General features: G+C 47.1%; 1 protein-coding gene across 10 annotated transcripts in view; it reads left to right on the forward strand.

The window, feature by feature from the left end:
- Positions 1-24,549, forward strand: part of CHD2 (chromodomain helicase DNA binding protein 2) — a 73,638-nt gene extending 49,089 nt beyond the window's left edge. For all 10 annotated transcript variants that reach the window (XM_075100624.1, XM_075100629.1, XM_075100625.1 and 7 more), the window contains 25 exons: positions 8-97; positions 921-1,111; positions 2,137-2,325; positions 2,801-2,963; positions 3,348-3,500; positions 4,017-4,088; positions 5,297-5,446; positions 6,074-6,222; positions 6,744-6,840; positions 7,595-7,687; positions 8,148-8,321; positions 9,233-9,408; positions 10,903-10,944; positions 11,984-12,123; positions 12,851-12,989; positions 13,128-13,278; positions 14,617-14,739; positions 15,054-15,182; positions 15,942-16,082; positions 17,285-17,419; positions 18,801-18,979; positions 19,384-19,483; positions 20,010-20,226; positions 20,585-20,834; positions 20,949-24,549. In XM_075100624.1, the coding sequence (XP_074956725.1) occupies positions 8-97; positions 921-1,111; positions 2,137-2,325; positions 2,801-2,963; positions 3,348-3,500; positions 4,017-4,088; positions 5,297-5,446; positions 6,074-6,222; positions 6,744-6,840; positions 7,595-7,687; positions 8,148-8,321; positions 9,233-9,408; positions 10,903-10,944; positions 11,984-12,123; positions 12,851-12,989; positions 13,128-13,278; positions 14,617-14,739; positions 15,054-15,182; positions 15,942-16,082; positions 17,285-17,419; positions 18,801-18,979; positions 19,384-19,483; positions 20,010-20,226; positions 20,585-20,834; positions 20,949-21,282 (3,777 nt within the window). In that variant the 3' untranslated portion in view covers positions 21,283-24,549. The remainder of the gene's footprint in view (positions 1-7; positions 98-920; positions 1,112-2,136; positions 2,326-2,800; positions 2,964-3,347; positions 3,501-4,016; positions 4,089-5,296; positions 5,447-6,073; positions 6,223-6,743; positions 6,841-7,594; positions 7,688-8,147; positions 8,322-9,232; positions 9,409-10,902; positions 10,945-11,983; positions 12,124-12,850; positions 12,990-13,127; positions 13,279-14,616; positions 14,740-15,053; positions 15,183-15,941; positions 16,083-17,284; positions 17,420-18,800; positions 18,980-19,383; positions 19,484-20,009; positions 20,227-20,584; positions 20,835-20,948) is intronic.
- The last annotated feature ends 2,674 nt before the right edge of the window (positions 24,550-27,223 follow it).

Here is a 27,223-nt window from a genome sequence, read left to right on the forward strand (position 1 = left end):
CTCACAGATACGTGAATATGAGTGGATCCACTCTCAGTCTAAAAGGTTGAAATTCAATGCACTTATCACAACATATGAGATTCTCCTCAAGGATAAGGTGGGTAATAGTCCAAGGATTTTTTCAATTTAGACTTTCTCTTGCTTGCAAAGCGGGAAGTCAGCCCCCTACTACTGGGTTTCACCTTTTTCCTCTGGTGATGGAGAATGCATAGCTACTCTTTGCTTTTGCTTGCTAGTAACGCAGAGGGGATGTGGGACACCCATTGCAGTGTCTTCACTCTTGTGCTGTGGCAGTTGGGTTGTTCTTTATACTTATACAGACAGAGCAGTAGCTGGATTTTACCTGGTTTAGTTTAGACTAGTTAAGAGAACAAAACATGACACTGAACCACTGGCCACAGTGTTAACAATATCTGGATTTTTACACTTAAGAGAAATCTGCCTGCTTAGGAAATGTTCATCAGCCCTGTCAGTGCATCACTGAGTTCTTGCAGAAAACAAGAAACTTCATACTGATGCAAAAAAAAAAAAAAATTCCAAACTCTCAGGTTACCTTAACTTTATAGGCCTGTTGGCCTGCTCTGCTGCTCCAGTGGGGCTAGTGCTACAGCAGGGCCCCGGGGGCATGGAGAAAGGGAGGAGTTGGGGGCTGGGGGAGGACTCTGCTTTCTGAGTAAAGCAAAGGTGCATTACAATAGGTATGCTTGCTGAAAGACTACTCAGATGTGCTACACAGTATGGCTAATTTTCATCTTTCCTTTCTGCGGAGGCAAAACTAGTTTAGGGCTGCTGCAGGACACCTGGGAAGGCACACGCTGCAGTGCTTTCTGACCATGGAGAGAGAGGCACGTGCAAGGTGGTGGGGCTTGTCTGACCCAGCATCTCCTTGGGGCCTGTTTTTTTTATTTCTTTTCCTCCAGGCTGTTTTAGGAAGTATTAACTGGGCCTTTCTAGGCGTGGATGAAGCCCATCGGTTGAAAAATGATGACTCTTTGCTGTACAAAACATTGATTGATTTCAAGTCCAACCACAGGCTGCTGATCACTGGCACCCCACTTCAAAATTCGCTCAAAGAGCTCTGGTCCCTGCTGCATTTCATCATGCCAGAGAAGTGAGTCTCCTTTTGGTCCTTAAAAAATATCTCTGTGTCCATTCTTGTCCATTAAATAGACTCGAGGGAGTGCAGAATGGCAGGAATCCCTGAGTTAAATCCCTGAATTAAACTCAGTGGAGTTAGAGCAATGAGAGGGGAACAAACACCAGTGGGGAGAATCAGAGGTTAAATGACTAACACAATGAGTATTTCTGGCAGCAGATTGAATGGGGAAACCTAATACGTGTCTTTCAAATCTGTCTGCTGTCTTAGAGCCACCTCTGAAAAGCTAAACTTGTTTTAAGAAATCATCTCAACCATTTCTGAGGTTTACAGTACATTGTGGTTCATCCACCCTGGCCAACCATTTTATGGCAGTCTCTAGGAGCATTGCTCAAGGATGGTGCTGTCTAGCCAATTGTTCGTGTGTCTGCATTATAACAAATGTTTTGTTTTCTTTAAAACACAATGGGCTAAGACAAGCAAGCCCCAAGACTCACCAAAATTACGTTTGACTGCAAAAAGAGCTGTCCCCCAAACTCTTTTTGCTATATCAGAGAAGGAGTGAAGGAAAGATTCAAGGTCTTCCGATGGAGGAGGAGAACAACAGATCTCAGCATTTCAAAGGGGCTGTTGGAGGAAGCAGCAATCTAAAAAAACCTTCAGAGCAGTGTAAAAAATAGTCCAGTTGTCAAAGCCCTGCCTGGGGGGGCACTGTGGAAAGTTCAGAAACTGCTGCCAGGTAAATGCCAGCAGGGCAGGGGACAGCAGAGCAGAATACTGGAAAACCTGGGATTTTGGGTCCTGGGAGTCAGTGTGGAGCTCAAAGATAAGATGTTAGGAAGACACCTAAGTCTAGAGAGCTTCTAGCTTTACCACCAGTTTTAGTTAGCCAGAGCAGAGTGAACCTTTGATCCTCCACTGTACCTCCATCAAATTGATGATCTCCTGTCTTGTGCAGTGGAAACATATCTGGTAGATGATGTTTGGTGTAATAAGATGAGGTATTCTGACCCACCTCTGCTCCTTGTTTCTGTTGCTAGATTTGAGTTCTGGGAGGATTTTGAAGAGGATCATGGAAAAGGTAGAGAGAACGGCTACCAGAGCCTTCACAAAGTCCTGGAGCCGTTTCTCCTACGCAGAGTAAAGAAGGATGTGGAGAAATCTTTGCCAGCTAAAGTGGAGCAGATCCTTCGTGTGGAAATGTCTGCTTTGCAGAAACAGTATTACAAGTGAGTCATTTATTAAGTTACTGGGAGTGCCAGTAGAAATGGTCACATCTTTCTGTGTGCCTTGGGAATACGTTTCAGTACACTGTCTCCTTCCGAATGTGACAGCCATCACCTGTAGCAGCAGGGGCTTCACAGTAGGAATCTGAGGTAGGGTCTTGTGGTAACTTTTCCTCCGTAGTACTCTGGAGATGCTTTTTTAGTGTGATGCAGTTCAGCTGTGGTTTTTTTGGGGGGGAGTAAAGCACCCCACAAAATTGTGGTGTTGTTTAATGTTAAACTGTAATAATAAGAGGAAAGTAAGATCAGGGTTTCTAGTGAGGAAACAGCAGTATCCTGTAGAAGTGAAGAGAGATGGAGGGAGGGGAGTAGACTGATGCCTGAACAAGGTGTCCCTGAAGGTTTTATTCCTCCCAGGCTCCAGCATGCCCAGTCTGCACTGTGAAATGATCTGGACTTCTTGTTTTCCTGCCTGCAGGTGGATTTTGACAAGAAACTACAAAGCTCTTTCAAAAGGAACGAGGGGGAGCACATCTGGTTTCCTGAACATTGTGATGGAGTTGAAAAAGTGCTGCAACCATTGCTACCTTATCAAACCTCCAGAGGAAAATGAGAGAGAGAATGGCCTTGAGACACTGCAGGTGGGCAGTGTCTGTGGTTACCATTGTTTTTCCTTAACTTTCACCTTTCTTTTATCTTCCCACCAAGATAAGATCTGGTTGAGCATTAGCTTCTGCTGCTTCTCCATTAGAAATTGTCCTCGCAGCTGAGCCACTGAATCCTCTGCCCTCCCCTTCCACTGCAGGCAAAGTTTTGTAGCCATCTAGAGTGGGAGGTGCATGCAATGTAAGATCATCTTGGATGATTCATTTTGTGTGTGGCCTCTGCTGTGTAAATCCACCTAATTTGATTAGAGATGTATGGGAGAAGCAGGACCCCAAAATAAACAGATCTCTGCATGTCTGTGTAGTGTACATAAGGGTAAGGTTGGAAAGCATCAGCTGGAATGACGGTTACTTCTTCAGTCTCTGATCAGGAGCAGTGGAAAGCTAATTCTCTTGGACAAGCTGCTGACCAGGCTGCGGGAGAGAGGCAACAGAGTGCTGATCTTCTCCCAGATGGTGAGGATGCTGGACATCTTGGCAGAGTACCTGACTATCAAACACTACCCTTTTCAGGTGAGAAACAGCAGCATAGAAAACAGCGGGGTTCACTTCAAAATTCAAGAAAATACAGAGGGAGCTTGGGCAGTGGGAGGCACTGGGTTTCCCAGAGCTTGGTGGCTGGGATTACAGGTTGCACTTACTGAAATGCACTGGAGGGAACTTGGAAGTTCCTTCATTTCAGTGCGGCCCCATCTCTGCAAAACACCTCCTCTGACAGGCCCCTGCTTTGGCTTTTGTCCTGTGATAAACCCTGAGGAGAGGATAGCAAATGCAAAGACCCTGGCTGGGAGCCTGTAATGGGAGCTGGAGTGTCACCCGCTGTGTGACTAGTGCCTGAGCATAGCCCCCCCTCCTGCCCCCGCGACACAGCAGGCTCAAGTAGTGCGGTTGTTTTTAATTGGCGGTTATTTTTAATGATTAAATGCTGCAGGCAGGGAAGGGGGCTGTAGGGCTCCCAGGACTTGGGTGCAGCAGTTCCTCAGGGTTCCTTTACCTTCTTTCTTTTATCATTATTGCTGATTTTTCCAGCGCTTGGACGGCTCAATCAAAGGGGAGATCCGAAAGCAGGCGCTGGACCACTTCAACGCTGACGGCTCTGAGGTACTGAAGCTGGGGCTGTCCTGCCTTAGGAGGGTCCGGGTGGGCTGTCCGAGAGGTGGGTGTTTATGGCTGAGCCACAGGTTGTGACTGCTGAGAGGGGATTAGTTCAGTTAATTTCTTTTTACAGGACCCCAGATACTTTTAAAGACACAAATACAGCAGGTTTTGCAACTAGTCATTTTGCTTGTTTTAAATCTCCCACATCCAAAGAACTGGGCTGCACGTTGCGTCTCAGAAAGTCCTGAAGAGGTTGGGAAGAGCCAGAATTTAGCAATTCTCTCCCCGTGGTCTGGGGGATGACATGGTTGCTAAATGATTCCTCTAGTCTGAAACTGTTTTTGGATATGAAATGGCAGAGGCAAAAGGGGGATTTTAAGTGTTGGCAGGCAGCGGAGTCTGGCGTTGGAGGTGAAAGTCTCCAGCGTAATAGGAGAGGGCATCTCCAGCCTCTCATCTGGGCTTGCTGACTCACAGTGACTGGTGCAGGGCACTTGTTTTGTGCCACGGTCAGCCCAGCCATGAGAAATACCTTTCCTCACTCCAGAAGCCTGGACTGAAGGGGGATTCTTGGCTCACACAGGAGATACAACTAGGTGCTTCGTGGTGGTAGGAAAGATAACATATAGAAGTGAGGAGGAGACAACAGTGTGGGTGGGAAAGTAGCAGGAATGCCCATAGAGGCTGCCCTTTCCCCTCTTCTGGGGGCATCCATGGGGCTGGGGCATCCATGGGGCTCAGGCATCCTGTGCCCTTGGGCAGTGACTCAGACAGTCTGTGTTAGCTGCTGATCTCACCCCCAGCGGCCTTCAGGCAACAAAAAGCACGTGTTTGCCTGCTGCCTTTGTAGGAGTCTGGTGGGCAGAGTGGTCCAACCATCCAACCTTCGAAAGCAACTCCAAGGTGCCCTTGCCCTGAGCTGTTCGCGTTGCTCTCCAAGAAGAACGCGTGCTGGGCCCTTCCTGGAATAGCACACCTTTTACCCCTGCCAGCACCGCCTCACCTTGTGCCTCGGCCTAAAGACCAGTGGTACTTAGTCTGAGCAGGCTGTGTGGGAAGGAAATCCTTTTTCTGCTTTCTTAAGAAGCATGAGTGTGACAGAGCCCTCCATCTGTTTCCTCGCATAGCTTTGAAGTCACCATTGCTATTTTATGTCCATAGTTATAGGCTGGCTAACTCATAGATGCCTTTTTTTCCCCCACCCTGCCCAGGACTTCTGTTTCTTGTTGTCAACGCGAGCTGGAGGGCTGGGAATTAATTTGGCTTCTGCTGATACTGTTGTTATCTTTGACTCGGACTGGAACCCCCAAAATGATCTTCAGGCTCAGGCTCGGGCTCACCGGATTGGACAAAAGAAGCAGGTCGGAAGAGTTACCTGGGTTGTTTTCTCTGTGGCTTCAGTGTGTGCATCTAAATGGTCTCCCCCACCTCACCAGAGCTTCTGAAAACATGGTCTTTTTGCCCCCAGTCCTGACTCCAGAGAGTACTGCCAATTCAAGTGAAGCTTGCATAGGAGCCAAGAAGCAAAAAATCAGCCCAAATTTGCAAGATGCCAGGTCTTTCTCTTGGCTTTGGATCCTGGCATGGTTCAAAAACAAGAATCAAACCCGTGGCATTGCACTTCTCAGCCTAGTGGACTTTCCAAATTTTTCAGGGCAAGAAGGAACAAAGTAGAACATCCACCTTTACTAGGGTTTTATTAGATATGTGAAAATTTTGATGCTAATTTGGAATTTAGAGTGATTGTTTCAGATAATTTTTACTCTGTGCTTAGTCACACTGCAGGATCTGTGTTAACCAGCCTGATTTTAGCTGATCCCCAAGTTATAAAAAATATGTGATGTTTTTAATTCGCAAAAGACACATCTGTGCATGAAGGGACCATGTCAGCAGACTAGTCTCCTGCAAAACCACTGAGGGATGCATCGCTGTGTCAGCAGAGCGTGTTCAGGTCCAGGAAGTAGCTCTGTTCTTTTCTTGCCCTTCAGGTGAATATTTACCGCCTGGTCACAAAGGGTACGGTAGAGGAGGAGATCATTGAGAGGGCCAAGAAGAAAATGGTGCTGGATCATTTGGTGATCCAGCGTATGGACACCACTGGCCGGACTGTTCTGGACAACAACTCTGGGAGATCCAAGTAAGTGATTGTGTCAGGAGGCAGAGATGTCTGGCACAGCATGTGGCATAACCAGCTTCACCTGCTGGTATCTCACAATATTTGTTTGATAGGGTACAGGGCAGAAGGCTAATAAATAATGGGAGCATCCACTGATTTGGCTCATGCAACCATTAATGTGGACATACAGGGTAAAAATGATCAGAAATCGGAAACTAGTTTTAATGCATTATGTGTTTTTCCTTCTGTATTCCTCCCAGAGATCATCCTGGTCTGAGGAAACCTGGTGGTGGTAGAAATGTGGTTTGGCAGTGACCTCAGGCTCCTCCCTATTTCCTCCCCAGTAGATGGAGGCTGTTCCCTTTACAGTAGCTGTCCATGCTAGAGCAGGAAAAAGATGAGGGACTGAATGAAAAGGGGTTTTTATAGTGCTGAATAGAAAACTTACTTCTTGCTTTAATTAGGAAAAACTTTTGTATGGTTTTATGCTGTAGCAGTGCTGACTTAACAGCTCAAACCACACTTTTTGTTTGTTCTTGCAGCTCAAATCCTTTCAACAAAGAGGAGCTGACAGCTATTCTGAAGTTTGGAGCTGAAGATCTCTTCAAGGAGCTTGAAGGGGAAGAGTCAGAGCCTCAGGTAGTTTGAAATCGAAATCACATGGCTGTTTGTAGTCTTCTGCAGGTCTGCATGAGGGATCGCGTGTGTTTGCTCCCTCTGTTGTACTTGCCCTTTGCTAGAGCAGGCGGGTGAGTACGGCATGTGTGAGTCCAGAGAAGCTGAAGGATGAGAGCTCTGGGGCTGGAGGATCAGGGGTTGAGAAGAGCCTTGTCAGGGGGTTAAATAGCAGTGGTCACCAAAAGGGTCGCTTGGCTCCTGAGGATTCATTAGCTAGTTACAGCACAGCCTGCTGAAAGCTCCTCTCCCTGCCCCCTCTGAGTACCTCTTCAGCATCCTTTTTTGGTTGTTTGCATAGAGAGGCAGGAGTCAGCACAGTGGAGTTGAATAGGTCGCTCTTTCCTGCCTCAGCGCAGCATCGCTTGACAGTTTAGTATTGAGTGCTTTGACCAGTTGTCTTAATGGCCTGAGTAGCAGAGCTTTCCCAGAAGGAAACAGTCCACAGTTAATAAATCTCATGGGAAATTTTCCCTGCTGCTCAGCCTTGGTGGTCCTTTTCTTCTGTCCTACCACCTTTATTTATACTGGTTTGTACCGCTTTAGATAGTTCATCCCTGCCCTCAGTGATGACACCCTGCAGATAATTGCCCTTTATTTAGCTCATATCAGCACAGTGCGTGTTTAGCTATTGCAGCTCACGAGACTGTTTTCAAAGCCTCTTACTTCCTGCTGTGCTTGGCGCCCTCCGCTTTATCGCTCTCTTCCTGACTGGTAGGAGATGGACATTGATGAGATTTTGCGTCTGGCTGAAACACGAGAAAATGAAGTGTCCACCAGTGCCACTGACGAGCTCCTCTCCCAGTTCAAGGTACAGACCCCCGGGCTCTTTAGTGGGGTGTGGGGATGTGGCTCCCCACAACTTGCCATGGTGGTGAGTCAGTAACAGGAGAAATCAAGCCGGTGAGAGGTGACCGGTACAAAGTGGTTTGCTAAGGGGTTGTCTGGGTTTGGTAGCTGGGGAGATATGTAGGTATTTAATTTCAAGTAAGTGGTTTTGAAGGTTGTGAATAAAATGCAGAATTTACCAAATTTGGAAACAAACCCAACAACTTAGAGGCTCAGAAGTACATCTTAAGCTGCACATACTTCCTCAAAAGCTGTTAGCCCAAAGTCGTAGCAGGGAATGCAGTGACATAGGGATCAATTATAAAGTAGTTATGGAAATGTTGGCAAAATTCCTATGGGGAAGGAGTTGAGGCTTAGCAGGCAGCTCTGGGGTATTTCTGCTAGGGAGGGAATTTCTAAAAGTGTTTCGTTGCTTATAAAAGGTGGCCAACTTTGCAACCATGGAGGAGGAAGAGACAGAATTGGATGAGCGGTCCCAGAAGGACTGGGATGATATCATTCCAGAGGAGCAAAGGAAAAAGGTGGAGGAGGAAGAAAGGCAGAAAGAATTGGAGGAAATCTACATGCTGCCTCGAATCCGGAGCTCAACTAAAAAGGTACGGCCCATCTCGAGGAGCTGAGAGGCAGGAGGCAAGCGCTGGCAAAAGCAACACTCAAGGAAAGCCTTCTTACCATCTGAGTGCTTCTTTGCCTCTGCCAAAGCTGGTTAGGAGTAAAGCACAGAGGTAGCACGTTGACCTCTTGTTGGCATCGTGCATTGGGTTCGTGTTTTGCAATGGCGTGTGAGGGGCCGTATTGGATTTGGTGTGACTCGTCTTAGCAGACAAAATACGAACAACCTGTAGTGAGCACAGGGCAAAATATCCGTCTGTATAATGCAGATTTTGCTGCAGTTTATGCCATTTTCTGGCTGTTTCTTTTTCTTGGGCTCTCCAGCCCCCTGGGCTGCTGTTGCCTAAATGTGACTCTTGCAGGCAAAAAGAGATGATGTCTTACCAAGTTGTTTTTTTAGGTGATGATATCTACCCCAATCCAACTGAAAGCAGACTGTGCAAGGAAACTCTTCTGGGATATGGGATTTTAAGGGGTTTTCTGGGATAAACTGGGGAAAACAAAGTGAAAACTAGAGAGAAGGATAATTCATATCGGATGATTCCAGATTAATTTCTGAGGAGTCCTGTTTTTCCAAACAGCCTAAGGGACTGTGGCACAAAAACATCATCAGTGTGTTTTAATGTACCTTATACCTTAATAAATCGAAATGCAATTGCAAAGTGGCTGGCTAGAAGGCTCTAAAGGGAGGATGACCACCAGAGCCATAGCTAGCTGGAAACTGCAAGGGTGTGCAGCATCTCTGGGTTGATCACATGGGCTTCTGCATCTTCAGGAAGAGATGACAAGGCATTTTACAGTCTGAACATGGAATAGTGCCAGTGCATGGGAGCAACAGAAAAGGTTGAGAGATTAGCAGTTGTTAACTGTACTGCTGTTTTTCTGGTACATACAGGCTCAAACAAATGACAGTGAATCAGATGCAGAAACTAAGAGAAGGCTTCAGAGATCATCTGGATCAGAAAGCGAGACTGATGATACCGATGATGAGAAGAGACCAAAGCGCAGGGGGCGTCCTCGAAGTGTTAGAAAAGATACTGTGGAAGGATTTACTGATGCTGAAATCAGGAGGTCAGTGCTGAGCACAAGAGACAGTTCAGAAAACAAATACAGAAATCCCATGCAGGTGGAGAAAACCCCAGAATAATCCAGGAGGTGTTCAACTGTAAGCACGTCAGTGGTTTAGGTGAAGCTGGTTCACTGGGCCAACTTCTGCCCTTTGTACAATTCAGTTTGCTCCCAGCTGATGAGCTTAACGTTCAGATCTGTGCAAAATGGATTGGATTGTCTTCAGTCAGGCTGTGGTGAAGCTGGTACCTTCCTAAAATTAATCCATATTGTAACTGCCCTTCCTGAACCAAGTGGATTGAGCTAATTCCTTATTATATGTGAGGTCTCAGGTGCCATGAGATACAAAGCTGGAGAAGCCAAGGACTATGGCTTTCCTGACACTTTTCTGGCAGTAATCCTGCTGATTTAAGCTTTAAGTGAAAGGCAAACTCTGGCAAAATAACCCCATGAGAAGCACTGGTCCTGTTGATTCTAGTGGTTGTGCGTCCTCTTCTGCACTCTGTCCCTGAAGTCAGCTGGGGGCTGAATTCCAGAGCATTGTTTTCTTCTCATATCTTCAAACTCTTGAGCCTTTCCCAAAGGCCTTTGTCGTATGGCTCTGCCCAGATGTTCAGCCAAAGATGGAAAAGAGGGGGTTGTGAATTTTCCTTGACTCTCTGTGTCTGAGTTGATGTATTTTTAAACAGGAGATGATCAAACTTTTCACATTTTGGTAGCTGCCCTGTATCCAGCTTGAAATCATAGAGAAGGAAGGAGGTGGTGTGATGTGAAGTATAGCAGCCACTTAGGTTATTGTGATGTAGCATAAGGAAGCCGAAAGAGCACAAAATTAAAAAAGGAAGGGAAAAAATTAACTCATTTAAAAAATAACCTGTCGTTGAGGCCATTGGGTCTACTCCCAGCACAAGGCATTGTTCAGCTGCAGCAATGGTGTCTGACTCTTCCCCTAAAGTTGTGTTAGCCATGGCAGTGATTTTCACAATAAAAAATAAGACATAAAAATAAATAGCAATCCTTGTCTGGAAACCTCTGATGGATTGTACCACATTTGGCTCTTCTGTAATGCGTTCTTACACTTAAAGCCTGAGCGTTAAAATTACTAATGACATTGATTTAATGCCTCTTTTCTCCTTGGAAAAATGAAGTTAATAATTACCAACATAGTGTGAGCCAATGCTTTCTTTCAATTTGTTTTAGACTAGACTTATGACTCTTTTTCTCCCCCACCCCTCCCCCACTTCATCTGTGGAGCATCCAACATTCATAATAATGTTGTGTTCTTCTCCAGCCAAGGTCACAAAACTCTTTGGGGGGGGGGCTAATGGATTAGGCTTCCCAGTCCTTAGTGATGCTTACCTAATCAGTGTGGAATGCAAGGCTGATAATGTGGCAGGCTGTAATCAATATATTCAAACGTATTTGTGATATTGGACCCATTTTTTACGGCAGTTGCTTTAGTTTCTGTTTTCTTTTTTTTTTTTTTTTTTTGCTTAGGTTTATCAAGGCTTACAAAAAGTTTGGACTCCCTCTTGAACGGTAAGTCGCAGCCTGGCCCTGCTCCAGAGGACTGTCATGGGGGAGACGTTGTGTTTCTAAGCACAGCCACACATCGCTGTGGGTGTTTGATACAACCTCCATGGGCAGCACAAAGCCTTGCTGTCATGTGGTCAGTAACCCAAGTACTGCCATACTGTCCCTCACGTCTCAGTTGATGGGCACTGATGAAAGCTGGCCAAAAAGCAGCTAGAGCAGTAGTTGTGTTGGGCTGTACACAGCATCATCCTGCTGGCAGTCTGGCCCTTGGGGCATTTCCACTCTGCCTAGAAAGAAGAGAGAACAGCAAATGCTACCCAAAATGCTTGCCAAGCTTCTCTATGCGTATTAGTTTCAAGACCAAATTCAGACCATCTTTCTCTCTCTGCCACATCCTTCTTGAAGGGAAGTGGGGAGAGGCACATGCCATCCTCAAGCATGGGTCTGCAGAGCCCTGCGCGAGTGCTGTGCCTCAGCATAAGTGGGGGAGGAAGGGAGATGGGCACATGCGCTGGGTCTGGAAAGCTGTCGCCCTTGTTGAGGTCTCAGAGCTGAGGCAGGGATCCCTGCGTACATTGTGTGAGAAATGACTGTTTTTTCAGCTGGTTGTACTCTTCTGTTGTGAAACACAAGGCTTGCGTATGGGCTGTGACGTTACTACAGCGAGGCAAAAGGGACAGCAGATGGCAGCTTTTGACCATCAAATGGAGTTAATATGAAACTGAAACACTGGACAGTCAGTGAGGGTGCCTGATGTGCCCAAGATAGACAGTTCTCACCTTTGCTTTAATACTAAAAAATCCAAAGTACTGGATCAGTTATACTACAGTAGGACTGTACTGCAGCTGTTAGACCTAAAACAAGAAAAGACTAAAGCTGTGTTGTTTCCTGCGCAAACTCCACTCACGAAGGTTTCATACATTCATACTTATACAGCATTGACATTGAAAAGCTAAGGAACAGTTGCTGTGGAAGTGACTGGGAGCAGATATGCTGTATCAGATACAAAACTTGCAATTCTTTTTTCCCCTTGCTTTCCCAGGCTGGAGTGTATTGCCCGGGATGCTGAGCTGGTAGACAAGTCTGTGGCTGACCTGAAACGGTTAGGGGAACTCATCCACAATAGCTGTGTGTCAGCAATGCAAGAATATGAGGAGCAGCTGAAGGAAAATCCAAGTGAAGGTAAGCAAGAGGGTTGTGTGCTGCTGTTATGATGTTTTTGGGCAAGTTCCATGGAACTGGTGAGAAAACCATTCCCTTGCTGGACAAGGAGGCGTGCCACATTACGACTTAAAAGCAAAGAACAAGCACACGCTTAAACCATCTCACCAACAGAGAGAAGCCCCAGAGTCTTCTGCTCAAACTGGAAAGTGCCATTTGGGTCTGTTGGCTTCTGATGAACGTAAGTTTTTGTGGGGAGAGGCTGAAATCAACAGCTTATTTAATGCTGGGCCACAAAGCAAAGCAGATCATATTTTAACTCTTGGGACTGGGAATTAAACTGGTGCTGTGTACTCCACGGTAAAGCTGAATCCACAGTTAGCACTTCCTGGAGCTGGCATCATCAACCACTCTGTATGGCTGTTCTGTGCTGTTGGTTTGGAGATACAGGGGTCTGGGCTGGATTTCCCTCTGGGTCTCTGCCTATTGCAGCTGAACAAAACTACTGAAGCAACAGCTCCAGCGTACTTAGATGTATTTTTAAGAAAATGACACTGGGAGGTGTTCGAATTGCAGATCTCTGAGAGTTAGTGAAAGAAAACTTATATTTTTGGCCTGCCTTAGCAGACAGCTTCATGTTTAAATAAGAGATTGTGGGCAAGGTCTTGATTTTTGTGTCTAGACATTTTTACGGAGACACTTCTTTCTGTAAGGGTTGTCTTAGTTCCTGTGTTTTATTGTTGAACAGGCAAAGGACCTGGAAAAAGAAGAGGTCCTACTATCAAGATTTCTGGTGTCCAAGTCAATGTGAAGTCCATCATCCAGCATGAAGAGGAGTTTGAAATGCTGCATAAATCCATTCCTACAGACCCAGAGGAAAGGAAGAAGTGAGTTTGGCTAAGTAGGCAATGCAGAAAGAGGCTCGGAGAATTTGGATTTTGTAGTGGAAAGAGAATAAACTAGATATGTGGATTTGCTTTATCCTCTGCAGCATTAAAAGTAGCTCATGTTTGAAATGCCTTTAGGTACCGCCTGACGTGCCGTGTCAAAGCTGCCCATTTTGATGTAGACTGGGGAGTGGAGGAGGATTCTCGCTTGTTAGTGGGAATTTACGAGCATGGCTATGGAAACTGGGAGTTAATTAAAACGGATCCAGAATTGAAGTTATCTGATAAGGTAGGTTGCTTTGCTTTTTGCTTGCTGCTTGCATTGGGTCCGTTGCAGTGTTCACAGAGAACATGTTTGATTTACTCCAGAAACAGATGCATGTGTTTGTAACCACTCCAAAAATAATAATAAATAATAATGAGGAAAATAGTGACCTCCGCGGAATGTTGTACACTTGATGGAAAGCAGAGTTGTGTTATTTGATTGGCAGTAAATTTTGTCTGAATAGTACCATATGAACCACACTGAAATGATGCAGGAAGAAAATGGTAATGCTGACATATGTGGTTATATGCACAGTATAGAGGGTGCATTGCATAATCATGACCTGATATTTCCTTGAGCATCTCACAAGAAGCTGAGTCTGAATTTCTGTGTGGAAATAATTTTTCACAGATTAGACACTGCTTATGTCAAGACCGGTCTATGTTAGCTTTGAGGGTGTAGTTACATGACTGGCTATGGCAGCAAAGCCAGCTGGAGAGCCTCCATCTAGTTCTTCTCTTCCTCAGTCATTCCCATAAGAACTCTTTATGGAGTCCATGTTGAAATGATCCAGGTTAAAAATAAGCCGCCATCCGTTTTGTCAGCACAATGGAAGGAGAGCAAACTGCAACACAGGGCTGAGGACCATCGAGGCTCTACATCAGCTTTGCTGCCAATATGCTGCATTCCCATGACGTCCTTGCAAGTGTTTTTAGCAAAGATCAGACTGTGGCTGAGAGCCCTCCTACATGAAATTCAGAAAGGGATTATTAAAATGGGAGTAATTGCCTGAGACACACCACCCAATTTCCAATGAAGTACGAAGGTGACTGAGGTTGGCAAGCTGAGATACTTCCTTCACAGAGTGGCACCTTACAGCCTCGTTTTCCGCTAAAAAATCTGCATCTGTATCATTGCTGTAGCAATATCTGGGGTTACCAAAGACAACCAGCCTGGTGTGTCAAGGCTGTCACAAAACTGATGTGGCAAGGAGAGAGGACTCAGGTTTGCAATGCAAGGTCCCAAATATGTTTTGCAAAGCTTTTTTTTATTTTTTCATTTTTGCACACTTACAGGATTGTAGAGAATCTAGAGAGTAGCCATGGGGTCCTTTCACTTCTGCAAAAGGCCAAGGGGAGGGATGCTTGCTAGGAGCTTTGCTTTTGACTAGGCAGGGAGAGTCTGTGTGGGAGTTGGAAGAAATGCTTGAACTTTCTTGTTCCCCCAGAAGGTGCAGCATCTCCAACCTTTTGCTGAGCCTGGAAAGACTGCTGCTAGTGTGTGTATCTCTTTTGTCAAGGTTTGATAGATGCATGTGGGTGGTTTTCTTTTGTTTTGTTTTTTTTTTCTTCTTTATCAAAGATCCTACCTGTTGAGACAGATAAGAAACCTCAGGGAAAACAGCTCCAGACCCGAGTTGATTACCTACTGAAACTGTTGAAGAAAGATCTGGACAAGAAAGAAAACATGAAAGATGGGGAAGAGGTGAGATGTGGCTGCTTGGTGCTGGGGGTTTCAGTATGAGTGGTTGGCTGGTGACGGGAGACAGCCTGTGTTCCCAGGTCACTGAATGTCATCTATGTGAAAGAATATGGACTTGTCTTTTATCCGATTGCACTGTGATACTGAAATGGTAACTAGTAAGGGACAAGTAATTAATTATTATGCTTACAGAAGGGCTCAGGCTTATCAGGCTGCAGAACATGCGGCTGTTTGCAAGATGTTCAGGAGATGGGGTATGTCTCCAGGAAGTAGCTGTAGCTATTTACTTGCCCTGACTTGTTCTGTGTTTTCACCAGGGCAAGCTAAAAAAGAGGAAACCACGAGTAAAGAAAGAGAACAAGGCTCCCAAAGTCAAAGATGAGCATGGGAATGAACTTGCCTCTCCTCGGCACTCAGACAACCCGTCAGAAGAAGGTGAAGTCAAGGTGAGTTAACATGGTGGACAGCAGCTTTTCCAGGTTTCCTTGAGCTATGTTGTTACTGCAGAAACTCACCTTGGGAAGCACCCCTAGCAAATGCCCTGTGGAGTCAGGGGCACTACAGAGTGCATTCCCACAAGAGATTGGCAAGCTCACAAAAACATATACTCAGCCTTTGGGGTGAAAGAAGGGCCTTTCCCACCCACTCTTTTAAGTTAGTGCGTTAAGTGTTTTGGGGGATCCTAGAACGGCCACACACATCCACATATTGACTTGGAGGAAAGGTTGTCTCAGAGCAAAGTCTGTTGCCCTTATAAAGGAGAGAAGAACTGTTTCATTCTCCTTCTCAGTACGTCAGCCAGTGGTGAAGATGGAGTGTACCAAGGTCATGCTGTTGCCTAGAAAACCTTCTGTCTTTGAGCGGTTTGGCTTGTAGTCTGAGGCTTTTTGTTCGTGTGCTGATCAGTATCTACCTCAGGGGCTGAGCGTTCTTGAGCACAGCTGGCACAGGAAAGCAGTGCTTATCTACAGTTCACCAGCTAGTTACAGATTGGGGCTCGTCTATTTTTTTTTTTAATATCCTTTTGTCAAAGTTTGGGTGGATTGCAGCTGGTTAAGCAGGGCTTGCTGTCTGGTTAAAGAGGTGTGAGGGCAAATTTGGATGGACCTCGAGAACTGCCTGCGTTTCAAGGATGTAAGTTTTATGGAAGAAAGTGTATGTGAGGTGAGGAGCTCCAGCTTTGACTGCTGTGACTGATTTTCTAGGAGGATGGCTTGGACAAGAGCCCAGTGAAAAAGAAACAGAAGAAGAAAGAGAACAAAGAGAACAAGGAAAAACAGACAACTACTAAGAAAGAAAAGGAAAGTGATAAAGAGAAAAAGAAGACAAAAGACAAAAAAGAGAAGGTATGTGGTACTCTCAGTAGCAGTTTGAGGTAGGAGAGTCTCTGAGCGGAAGGGCAGGTTGTGGGGCTTATCATTAATTAAAAGCCCTCTGTGAAGAGACATCAGTGAAGCACTGTGGGTTGAGGCAGTATCACTTTTTCAGCCCTCCTGAATTCTTATTGTGAAGAATTGCAATAAAAAGTAGAAAAGGCAATATATCCTAAAGCTGGATGGAATGTGAACAAAAAGGAAGAGGTTTTGTCAGACAGCCTTTAAAGTACAGCTGTCCCTCTGACAGCAATATGGCCAAATAGCTGATGTTCAGGAAGAAAGTGGGGAAGAGCCTGGAGCACTCAGATCAAAGTTCTGTTCAGCTGTGATTTATCACAGGGGTTGGCAGCTCCTTGTCTGTATTCCCCTCTAATTTAAACTCACCCCAAATAACCCAACTGTCAACACCATTGAGACTGTAAGTTGACCTTGTCACTGTTCAGGACTTAGCAGAACAAGTGTTTCAACATCAATGGTATGTTGTGGACTAAAATGTCCCTTGAATTTTGGGTACAACTGCCCTGAGGCTGGATTCAAATTGGAAGGGGGGTAAAAGCTTCTGTAATAATGACCTGAAGTACCTGCCCAAGGAACAGGTATGTACTGCATGCCCAGTGTGTTTTGACACTGAGGACATAAGTGAAAACCAAGAAGCGTCGTTGCATTTGTAGGGGAAAGTTTGCTTTCCAGTGATTTTTGGTCTGACTTTGGCTCTAAAGGGCTTTGACTGCAGATAAGTCATATAAGTCAAAATTTACACTCACAGGCTATGATTTGAGATTGCTTCCCAGACGGTCTGAGGGCTAATTGACATCACATGAAGTTGCAGATCCTCATAGATGTGAGACTACTCTGAGCTCTGTCCTTTGCAAGGGACCTTTAGCTTAACCTCTCTTACAAGTCTTCAATGTTGGTTTTTCTCTCCATGAGTATGAACATCATATTCATGTCCAAAATGTTGGCTCTGATTTATCTCTACTCCCTCAGGGATGACGTAAAGCTAAATAGAGGCTTTGCAGCTAAACAGTTTGAGATCTTGGGAGGAAAGTTGTAGGAGCAGTGCCCGGGGTTTAACAACTGCCAGTAACAATAGTGTGGAGGTGGTTAGTTGGATCGCTTGGGATCCTGCAGTCTGGCTCATCGTGTGATGTGTGTACTTTGTCCTTGTAAAGCCTAAAAGCGGTGAAGCCAAATCTGGAAGTAAAGGGAAGAGATCGCAAGGTCCCGTTCACATTACAGCAGGGAGCGAACCGATCCCCATTGGAGAAGACGAGGAGGATGATCTGGACCAAGAAACATTCAGCATAGTGAGTATTTTCCTTGGGAGATGGGAGGGCAGTGGCAGAGAGCCCAGAAAAGCAGCTGGGGTTTGCTTGCACTTTATTCAAGGACATGTTTTAGGTGTCAGGGTGTGAGCCCCCTCATAGCACCCCACAGTGATTTCCTCTGGCTGGTCTGAGAGCATGGCAGAACAATGCTGTATGAGAGTTGTCCACCATCCTCTGTGCCTACCAGCTGGCTGCTGTAAATGGCACTTCAGCTGGAAGGAACATCAAAGCTTTTCCAGCTCCTGATTCTCACCAAGCAATTGCACTGTTAAAGGGTTCAGATAACCCTCTTCAAAATTCAGCTTTGCATGAGTGCACGTTATGCCCTCCCTCTGCCAGGGATGCCAGCCGGGGTAGAGGAGGGCAGCATGTCAACAGAGCATGCAGAAGGGCTCTCTTCTTCAGCAGCTAAGTTCCCACCACTCATTTGACAGCCCTGGATTACAGAAGACCCTGCAGCCTTTTGTGGCAGTCTCTCTCCTGTAGAATCAAAGGAGCCATTGGGGCTCTTCCACGTGGGGAAATACAGGAGATTTCTGAGGGTGACCTTTTATGGCTGTAGGAGGTACGGAGTTGTCTGAGCTGAAAGCACTTCCCTAGCTGTGTAAATGCTCTTGCAGCAAACATGCCTGCAAGAGCATGTTTGCTGCAAGAGCTTGTTGTAAAATTAGTCTTTTAGTAAAAGTTGTCACGACAGACCCTCCTTGGCCCGACTTGCACAGGGAAGTACTGAAATATCAGTTTTTAAAAACAGTTCTCTAAATTAAAATCTGTGTAGTCCCTGCAGGTCCTGTGTTATTTTTGTCTGTTTTTTTTTCTTTAACTTTCCCTCCGTGGTGCATGAAAGGTCCAGTCGGGCAGCAGAAACCTGTCTGATTTGCTGTCTGTGCATAGTGTTGATGTGCACAGCTGAAAAAGATGGTGCTTTCATCTCATGTCTTCCACTTTTGGTAAAAGTGATTGATTAAAGCGACCACAGACGGGGATGGACAGGGAGGCTATTGAGTGGGCACTCATTCAGCTGGGGCTGTTGGTTCAGCCTGTCAATGCTCGGTTACGCTTCCCTGCCTGCCGTGGGATCAGTGCAAGAGCAGACCGTGTGTGGTTATAGTGTGCAAAGCAAATTGTTCCCCTTTAAAAGGGGGGCAGTAGAGATGGGGACACTCATCTTTTCCTGATTATTTTCTGCAGCATGTCTAACAAATTGCTGTTTTCATAGCTGATTTCTCCTTGCCTAATGGTCAGACAAAGCTAATATCTCATGCTAATGAACTTCTTCCAGCTCTGTCTGATTAACAAGGGAACAGTGTAGAGCCCTGTGCCAAATGAATCATTTTCTGTCCTTTATTGCTTTTTCAAGTGCAAGGAAAGGATGAGACCAGTGAAAAAAGCACTAAAGCAACTTGATAAGCCTGATAAGGGACTGACGGTTCAAGAACAGCTGGAGCACACACGCAACTGCCTCCTAAAAATTGGGGACCGCATCTCTGAGTGCCTTAAAGCCTACACTGACCAGGATCATATCAAGCTATGGAGAAGGTGAGGGATCATTACGTTTTCTTTGGCTGGTCTATGATATTTAAAAATGCTAGTCAGAGGCTGCTGGGTTTTTTGTGGGTGAGTGTGCCATTTGCCTCTTATTAACCTGTGAAGTCTTGTGTTCTCTAGCCCACTCAGTCCATGACCAGTCTCAGGTGAGGGTTTTGCCTGCCACTTGTGCTGGTTTCATTTAAATTTATTTCAGAGCTAGTTTAGATAAACTGGTGCAAACCTCTTTATTTTACTTTGAAGAACTTCGTTCCAACTCTTCTGATCAACCTGTCTTAAGCTGGGTTGAGTGTGTTTTCCAGAGAGGGTAGAACTGATTTTGACGTTGGTTTGAAAGCAGATGGCAGTTAAACTGCTGATGTAGCAATTAACAGAAAATGTTCGTGTCCTTCTAGGAACCTATGGATATTTGTGTCAAAATTCACAGAATTTGATGCCAGAAAACTGCACAAACTCTACAAGATGGCTCATAAGAAAAGATCACAAGAAGAGGAGGTGAGATCTGAAGTGCCTTCTCTCCAGTTACTCTCTTTAAAACATGTTGCACTTGAAGTGTCAATGCTTTCTGTCTCTTGTTGTGAATTTTCTTCAGTGTTAGAGACATTTTCTTAGCATGTAGACAGTCCTGGTTGTGTTCGCCTCCTCTTTTATGTGGAATCTCTTCGCTTACCTAACAACAGTGGTCTCTTTGTCCTGTCTCTTCTGACTATTCCTTGGTGTGGCACATAGTGTTGAGTTTTTGAGTGAAAAGCCTGGGAGTGTTGCCCTATAGAGACAGGATGTAGAAGCAGAGTCATGTGGGGCAGAACTGCCCCGTCCTCCACCACACCTTTACTGTTGCCATTCATACCACGCTTAGGCATGGTTGATTCACAAAGCCCTCATGAAGAGGTGGCTGGCCCACAGTGTGGGGGGACTCTCCAGACAAATCCAGAGCCTGACAGATGAGGCCATTGGTTGCACAGTCTGAATCCTTTGGTGGGAAAGCAGTTGAGCTGTAACCCTCTCTTGCACCTTGCAGGAACAAAAGAAGAAGGAGGACATGTCCAGCATGAAGAAGCTGTTCCGCCCAGAGCCTTCAGGCTCTAGCCGTGATTCTGTGATGTCCCAGTCTCATGTGCCTCACAATCCTCATTCCCAGAAGATCCACCTGCCCCCTTCCCACACCCAGCAGCAGATGCACGGGCACCCGCGTGACAACTATGGCCATCCAAACAAGAGACATTTCAGCAACACAGGTGAGCACTGGCAAGCCAGGAGAAACCGTCCCTTCTAATCTTAATGGCTGTTTGCTCTTGGACACAGATTCTTCTGGGACTTGTGGCCGGTCAGGTTTAAAGGTGATGGGATGGAACATATATTATCGCTGGACTTATTGCTGGACTAGAAAACATGATATAATGATAAAATGAGTATAAGAATAAAATTTGCTAGAGTAATGATGAAGAAATTCAAAGAAAAAATTGGGCCCACATAGTTTAGGGAGGAGAAGGTTAAAGGGGCACAGCAATAATTATCATTTTTTCGAGAATTCAGCAAAGTAATGGGCTTAAACTAAAGTATGAAAGACACTTACTGGTGCTTTCCTCATTGCAGACCGAGGAGAATGGCAGAGGGATCGAAAGTTCAACTATGGTGGCAACAGCAACCAGATGTGGGGTGGGGAGCGTCATCACCAGTATGAGCAGCACTGGTACAAGGACCACCACTATGGGGATAGGCGATCTCGTGGAGAGCCCCACCGGAGCTCTGGGAACTACAGACCAAATAACCTCTCCCGCAAGAGGCCCTATGAACAGTACAACAGTGACCGAGACCACAGAGGCCACCGAGATTATTACGACAGGTAATTGCCTTCCATCTCAGAAAGGCTGGGAGGAGTTTGCAATGATGCACCTGGCCACAGTGGCCGGGCTTTCCTTGGGGAACTGATCTCCATCCATTTGTTTTCTCTCTGCAGGCACCACCATGATTCCAAGCGTCGACGATCTGATGAGTTCAGGCCTCAAAACTACCACCAGCAAGATTTCCGACGGATGTCTGATCACAGGCCACCCATGGGATACCATGGCCAAGGACCTTCAGACCACTACCGGTCCTTCCACACAGACAAATCGGGAGATTACAAACAGCCTCTCCCTCCACCTCACCCTGCAGTGTCGGACCCTCGCTCACCCCCCTCTCAGAAATCCCCCCACGATTCCAAGTCACCTCTCGATCACAGGTCACCTCTGGATAGGTCGTTAGAACAGAAAAACAATCCAGATTATAACTGGAACATTCGGAAAACATAAAGTGACTAAGAGGAGAAGAATTCACATCTGAAATACTTGGTTTGATGCAACAGCGGCTGGCTTCTCCAAGCCAGCAACCAGAAACTCTGAACATGCTGCTATCATCTTGCTGGGTCAAGGAGGATTTTGAAGGAGCAGGCGGAGGAAGATTTTTCCCTAGCTCTCAGTTCTATTTTGGATTCCTGTTTCTTTTCCCCTATTCTACCATTGAATGCTGGAACAAGCCTTGCTGCCTCATTCTTTGTTTTGTTTTCGTCTTCCCCAGTCCGATGAACCCAAGGGGATTTTCCTCAGCCAGTATTTCCCCAAACCAAGAAGGCGGATCGATGCTGCTTAGGATTGTGCAGAAGGCTACGTGCCTGCTCTGACTTGATATTACGTGACAGATGCTGCTTTGGGTTTGGGGATAAACTGGTTGGGCTGGGCTTTGTGTGTAACCAGCATAGGGCAATGGGAGGATACTCAAGGAGGGACAGGAGAGTCCTTCAGCAGCCAAGCTTGGTTGAAAGAGAGACTCTGTGTCCCTGCAGAGTGACTCCAAAGGAGTTGGAGCCATGCTGGTGACAATCCGTCGCTTTTCTGGCCACGTTATCATTTCTCATGTCTTTATCCATTTCAAGAAACTGGCTCTGCTTTGAGTGCTGTTGTGTCCCCTGCAACAGAAGAGGTGCGGGGCATCCTCTTCCCACCTCAGGGCTGGAACTGGCAAAACTTCACTCTGTGGGGTTTTGGGATATGTGGGGAAAAAAAAAAAAAGACAGATTTCTGTAGCAAAGGCTTAGTTCACTTCTAACCAGTAGGAAAGAAATTGGGGTGAGAACAGTATTTCCCAGTGGACAGGGCTCAGGAATTCATAACAAAACTCCTCTTTTCTTCTGACATGGACGGCTTGGATGGTCCAGGAGCTAATATGGATCCTGACTGGGAGCTGCAAGGTCAAAAGACAGCTCTGGGTGTCCGGGGATTCTGAAGCTCCTAACCTCCCTGTCACTGTAGTGCTCAGTTTTTGGGCAAGTCATTTCTCTCTGTGCTTCGCGAAACAGTGATCACAAACCTTTTCTGCAACCAAAAGATAAGGGATGGTTGAGCAGAGTTAAATAGGAATCCAGTGGACTGATCACTGTTCAGCGAAGGGTCACCTTCCTGCCACCGGTCTGGCGCTCAGCAGTAACCCTGAATTGCTAAAAGTACCTGCACTGAGCAACCTTCTGTCTGTCCAATTTGGAAATGTGCCTGGGGACTTAGCACCTAAGTAAGCAGGGAGAGAACGAGGAATTCAGGACTGGGTCCTTAAAAATCCTTGGAGCAAATGTCTTAGGAGCCCAGCCTGGCAGACGGAAAAGAGGAGTGTGCAGCCCACCTCAGTGGACTTCAGAGCAAACGCTCCTCCAAGGATTCGAGCCACAGTGTGCGATGCAGAACAGTGTCCAGCCTGGAGACTGTGGTGCGGTGAGAGGGGTTGCGCACAGATTGCTGGCCAGAAGTAGCTTGGGTGATTATTTTTCAGGTCCTAGGTCTTTGTTTGTAGAGTCCCATCCCTGGATACTACAAAGCTCTCCCAGCGGCCAGGCTGCCCAGAGCACGGTGTCTGGGGATGTGTCGTCTCCTGGAGCTCAGTATTAAAGACCAGGCTGTTCGAGACTCCACATTTTGGTGGGGGGCAGAAGCTGGGCCTCCTTTTAAGATGCCAGTATGTGACCCTAATAAGCTGTGATGTCCTTTCCTCGAAAGACTGAAGGGAGATGGGTGTTCAGGACCGGCTTCCCAACTCCATCCAGCGCCTTGGAAGGCGCACACAAACTGACACTAATACCCCCATATGCCCCCCTTCCCCCCCAGTGCATCCCTTGAAATCCGCTGCTGTCACTCCTTTCTGAGCCCACTGCTTTAATGGGACACATGGGAAGTGTTTTCCTCCCCTTTTGTTTTTATTGTATAGGATTTCCACCAAATGCAGGGTAATTTTGCTTCCTTGGGGGGGAACCGGTATGGGCAGCGCTGTACTGCCCCAAGAAAGTGTTACACTTGTGTTTACCTCCGTAGGAGGAGGTGAAGGTGAGTCTTCCAAAGTCCCCCTTGGAGCTGCCGGGAGGTGTTGAGATAGCATGTTTCCACTGCATTTCTCACTAAGCTGTGATTGCAGGTGCGCTTGCTGTGATATTCAACAAAGAGGTCCTTTCTTTTCAGAGGTATTAGCTTTTAATGTGAAAATGGAAGAAACCTCAGAGGGGCAAAGAGAATTGCTCTTTTTGTTCACCAAGCGGTGCTATCGTGATGAGAAGTTTGTGCCATGCACGTGTAGCAAAAGGCAATACTGGCCAGACCAGTGTTATGGTTGGTGCAGGAAAACTTTGAACCCCAGCAAGAGGCTTCTTCTGTGTCCAGACATGGGGGTTTCTGCTAGTCCTGGGTTCCAGGTATGAGGTTGGTTGGGGTTTTCTTCTTGTGCAACAGCAACAGCTTTACCCATACCCACCGAAGAGCTGTCCCCGCTGTCACGCAGGCCTGATCCTGAAGTCACATAGTTCACTTGTGGTGGGTGGGTCTTACTGGGTTTGGCTTTAGTGAAGCTGGAGAACTAGATTTGGGAGAAAGTCCTCCCTGAGCAAACACACGTGTATTTTATGTCCCCTCAACAGGGACCATAACCAGACGCAGTCACTTCGATTTGAGTGGGATCAGAGGGGACAGGTCCATGGCCATAAACTTCACTGTGGTGTTTGTGTCAACATCTGGTACAGCTTTTCTTTCCAAACCAGCTGTGGGATTCCCTATAGTCTCTTTGCAGGAAGAAGTAGTAACTTGCTGGGATTTTATTTAAAAAAAAAAGTCTTTTCAGTCTGACCCCTTTGGAAATGGTGTAAAGTTGTGAATTCACATGATGGAAGTCCTGCAGACCAAAACCTGCTGTGGACAGGTGATGCGGTGCCCAACCAAAGTGGATACTTAACAGCTCTCTGAAGTCCTTATGTGAACGGTTTAAGTGATCCACACAAAAATACTATTCTCCTTTCACCCGTTTCCTCTCAACCTCCGCCTCCCCTCTAGGGAGAGAAGGACTCTTACTGTAAAAATGTGGACTTTCAAACCTGTTGACTAAAAACAGTAATTAATATTAATTTATATTTGTGAAAAAAATGCCACTGTCCTAGTGATTTCTGATGTAAATATGTTGTTTATATAGTATGTATTAAATTTTCCTACATTGTAAAACTGCTGTACTTTTGATTCTTGTATATTAAAAAGTGTTACTGAGATTTTTCAGAACCGCGCCAGCGTGGTGTGTCTGGGAGGGTCCTGCAGCCCCTCGGTACGGCGGCAGGTCTGGTGGAAGCACAGGTGAGCGCCTAAACCCGGGGCTGTTAGGGGATCGCGGGGCCCTCTCCTGCCAGCCGCGGGCACGCCGGGATGGGTGTTTTCATTGTGCAGGAATAAGCATGTTCTTCTCGGCTGTTTTACATAGTTATGCAGTCTGCGGTGATAGAGACTTGGAAACCTCTTTGTGTGGGAATTTCCACACGATCAGGAGAAGCCATGCATTTCCTCACCCATTTCCACCAGGATTTCTCTGGGATGGTAGTGATATTTATGTGTTTATCCAACCTCTGTCTTCTCTGGATCTCTGTGGATGTGTAAACTTCTTTCTGACCCTTTCTTGGGACAATTCCCCTTTCTCTAGGAGAGGAACTCTGCATTGGTGGAGTCCTCTGCCCCGTCCCTGGCCCCTCATGGGCAGGGTGTGCACCTCTCTCCCCAGGTGGGACGCGATGGCATCCTGCGGGCTGCGTTGGTTTGGTCTTTACCCTCCACCCCTTCACACTGAGGCCCACACAGCGAGACACGGTGCAGGGATTGAAGTAATTTCTCCCAGGTTATAAGAGCTCCTTGTAAAAAGGGCTTTTCACACCTGTAGCCACTGGGTCCAGCCCTTCCCAGCCTCTCTGCTGCTGAGCCAAGTTTCAGCCAAGAGTGAAATATCACAGCTGAGTTATGTGCCCCTGAAAAATGGATTTCCTAATGGAAAGTGTGACTGACTGTTAGCTGCAGAGCTGTGGCAGGGAGAGAGGACTCGGCTGCAGGGAGGTGCAGGGACTATGGGGAGCTAGTCTGGGTGTCCCTGCCCAGAGCACAGAGGTATGAATCTATCCAAGATGATCTTTTTAACTCAGCAGTGACTCATCTTTTATCCAGGGGTACCCCCAGGAAAGCAGAAGAAGTGGGGGCCTGAAGAACCAGAGCAGTGGGGAGGCAAGGATGTGGGTGCCCTGATGCTGGGGCACAAGGGCCTTGCCTCCTTGGCACAGCTCAGCCCAGCATCCCCCTGCCAACCCCTATCCACAGCACCACGCTGCAAACAGCTAATGAGGAAGTGACCCCTTGGCGTGATGCAACCTCCTGCATCTCTGCAGGTCCAGTTGGTCCCACAGGAATGTCTCCTCCCCAAGGACATGGTCCTTGCAGCGCTGTGGCCATCCCAGGGGGCTGGGCAGGCCTGGGCTGTGTCCACAGTGTGCAGGCTGGGGCCGTGGTCACTGCTGCTGGCTTATCTTGGTGAGGGGACCCATTGCCTAAGGTGGTCAGCAAAGCTGTTGTGCAGCCACAGGGAGCAGGACCCCCAGGCCTGCCCCACACTCACCCCAGTGAGGGGACGGAGAGGCCGAGAAGCCCCTGCTTTTTGCTTTACGCCGTGCCAGAGTGGACCCTCTAGAGGGCAGCCGGTTTCCAGCAAAAAGACATTTTTTGGTGAACAATATTCTGCAGTTGTGGTTGTTCCCAGACAGCCGGGTGTGAAGAGCAGCTGGGTGGCTGTGTTGTCCCCGTTCCCTGAGCGGTGGGATGCAAAGCTCAGAGTAGCCAAGGCTCTGGCCTAAGGCCAGGGGATGGGCACAGCCAAAACAGGGCTCAAAACCATCCCTGAGACATGAGGCTGCGGCACTTAAGCAGCCATCTACCACAGGACAATGTGCTTCAGACAGAGGGCTAGGATAGGAGAGGACCTTGGAGTCCCCAGGGGCTGCCCACAGAGGCTGGGTCTGCACCCTCACTGGCTGTGGAGCGTGACCTGGAGAGCAATTTGAACCTCTCAGAGATGCCATAGGGTCATTGCTGCCACCACTGCCCCATGCCCCGGTGTCCCCGCACAGCCTGTGCCTTCCCCACTCGCCTCCTGAGGAAGCTTCGGTGGAACCACATGTGATGAACAAGGACGGGTCATCCTGGTCACTCCGTGGCCACCATCCCCTTGCCCCCAGCACTTTGTCCCACCAGGAGATGCAGATGTGCTCTTGCTGCCCGAGGCTGGTGAGCCGGGGACCACTGGTGATGTCTTGGCAGCGCAGTGAGTGAGGGAGTTCCCCAGACTGCCATGTTTCGTGCAGTTTTCAGTTTGGGGTCCCTCACTACAAGGACACTGAGTTGCTGGAGTGTGTCCAGAGAAGGGCAACGAAGCTGGTGAAGGGTCTGGAGAGCAGGTCTCATGAAGAGCGGCTGAGGGAGCTGGGGGCGTTTAGCCTGGAGGAGGCTGAGGGGAGACCGTATTGCCCTCTGCAACTGCCTGAAAGGAGGCGCTAGCGAGGTGGGTGTTGGTCTCTTCTCCCAAGTAACTAGTGATAGAACGAGAGGAAATGGCCTCAAGCTGCACCAGGGGAGGTTTAGATTGGATATTAGGGAAAATTTCTTTACTGAAAGAGCGGTCAGGTACTGGCACAGGCTGCCCTGAGAGGTGGGGGAGTCACTGTCCCTGGAGGTGTTCAAAAAACACGTAGACGTGGCACTTTTGGGCATGGCTTAGGAGGCCATGGTGCTGTTGGTTTGACAGTTGGACTTCATGAACCTAGAGGTCTTTTCCAACCTTAATGAATCTCTGCGTCTATGACTTTGCAGATTTGGCTAAAGCTGAGCTCTTGTGAGCTGGTGCAAGTGGTGACAGAGGAGTGGGTTT

This window comes from Phalacrocorax aristotelis, chromosome 7 (genome assembly GCF_949628215.1).
Source record: "Phalacrocorax aristotelis chromosome 7, bGulAri2.1, whole genome shotgun sequence".
Classification (NCBI taxonomy): domain Eukaryota; kingdom Metazoa; phylum Chordata; class Aves; order Suliformes; family Phalacrocoracidae; genus Phalacrocorax; species Phalacrocorax aristotelis.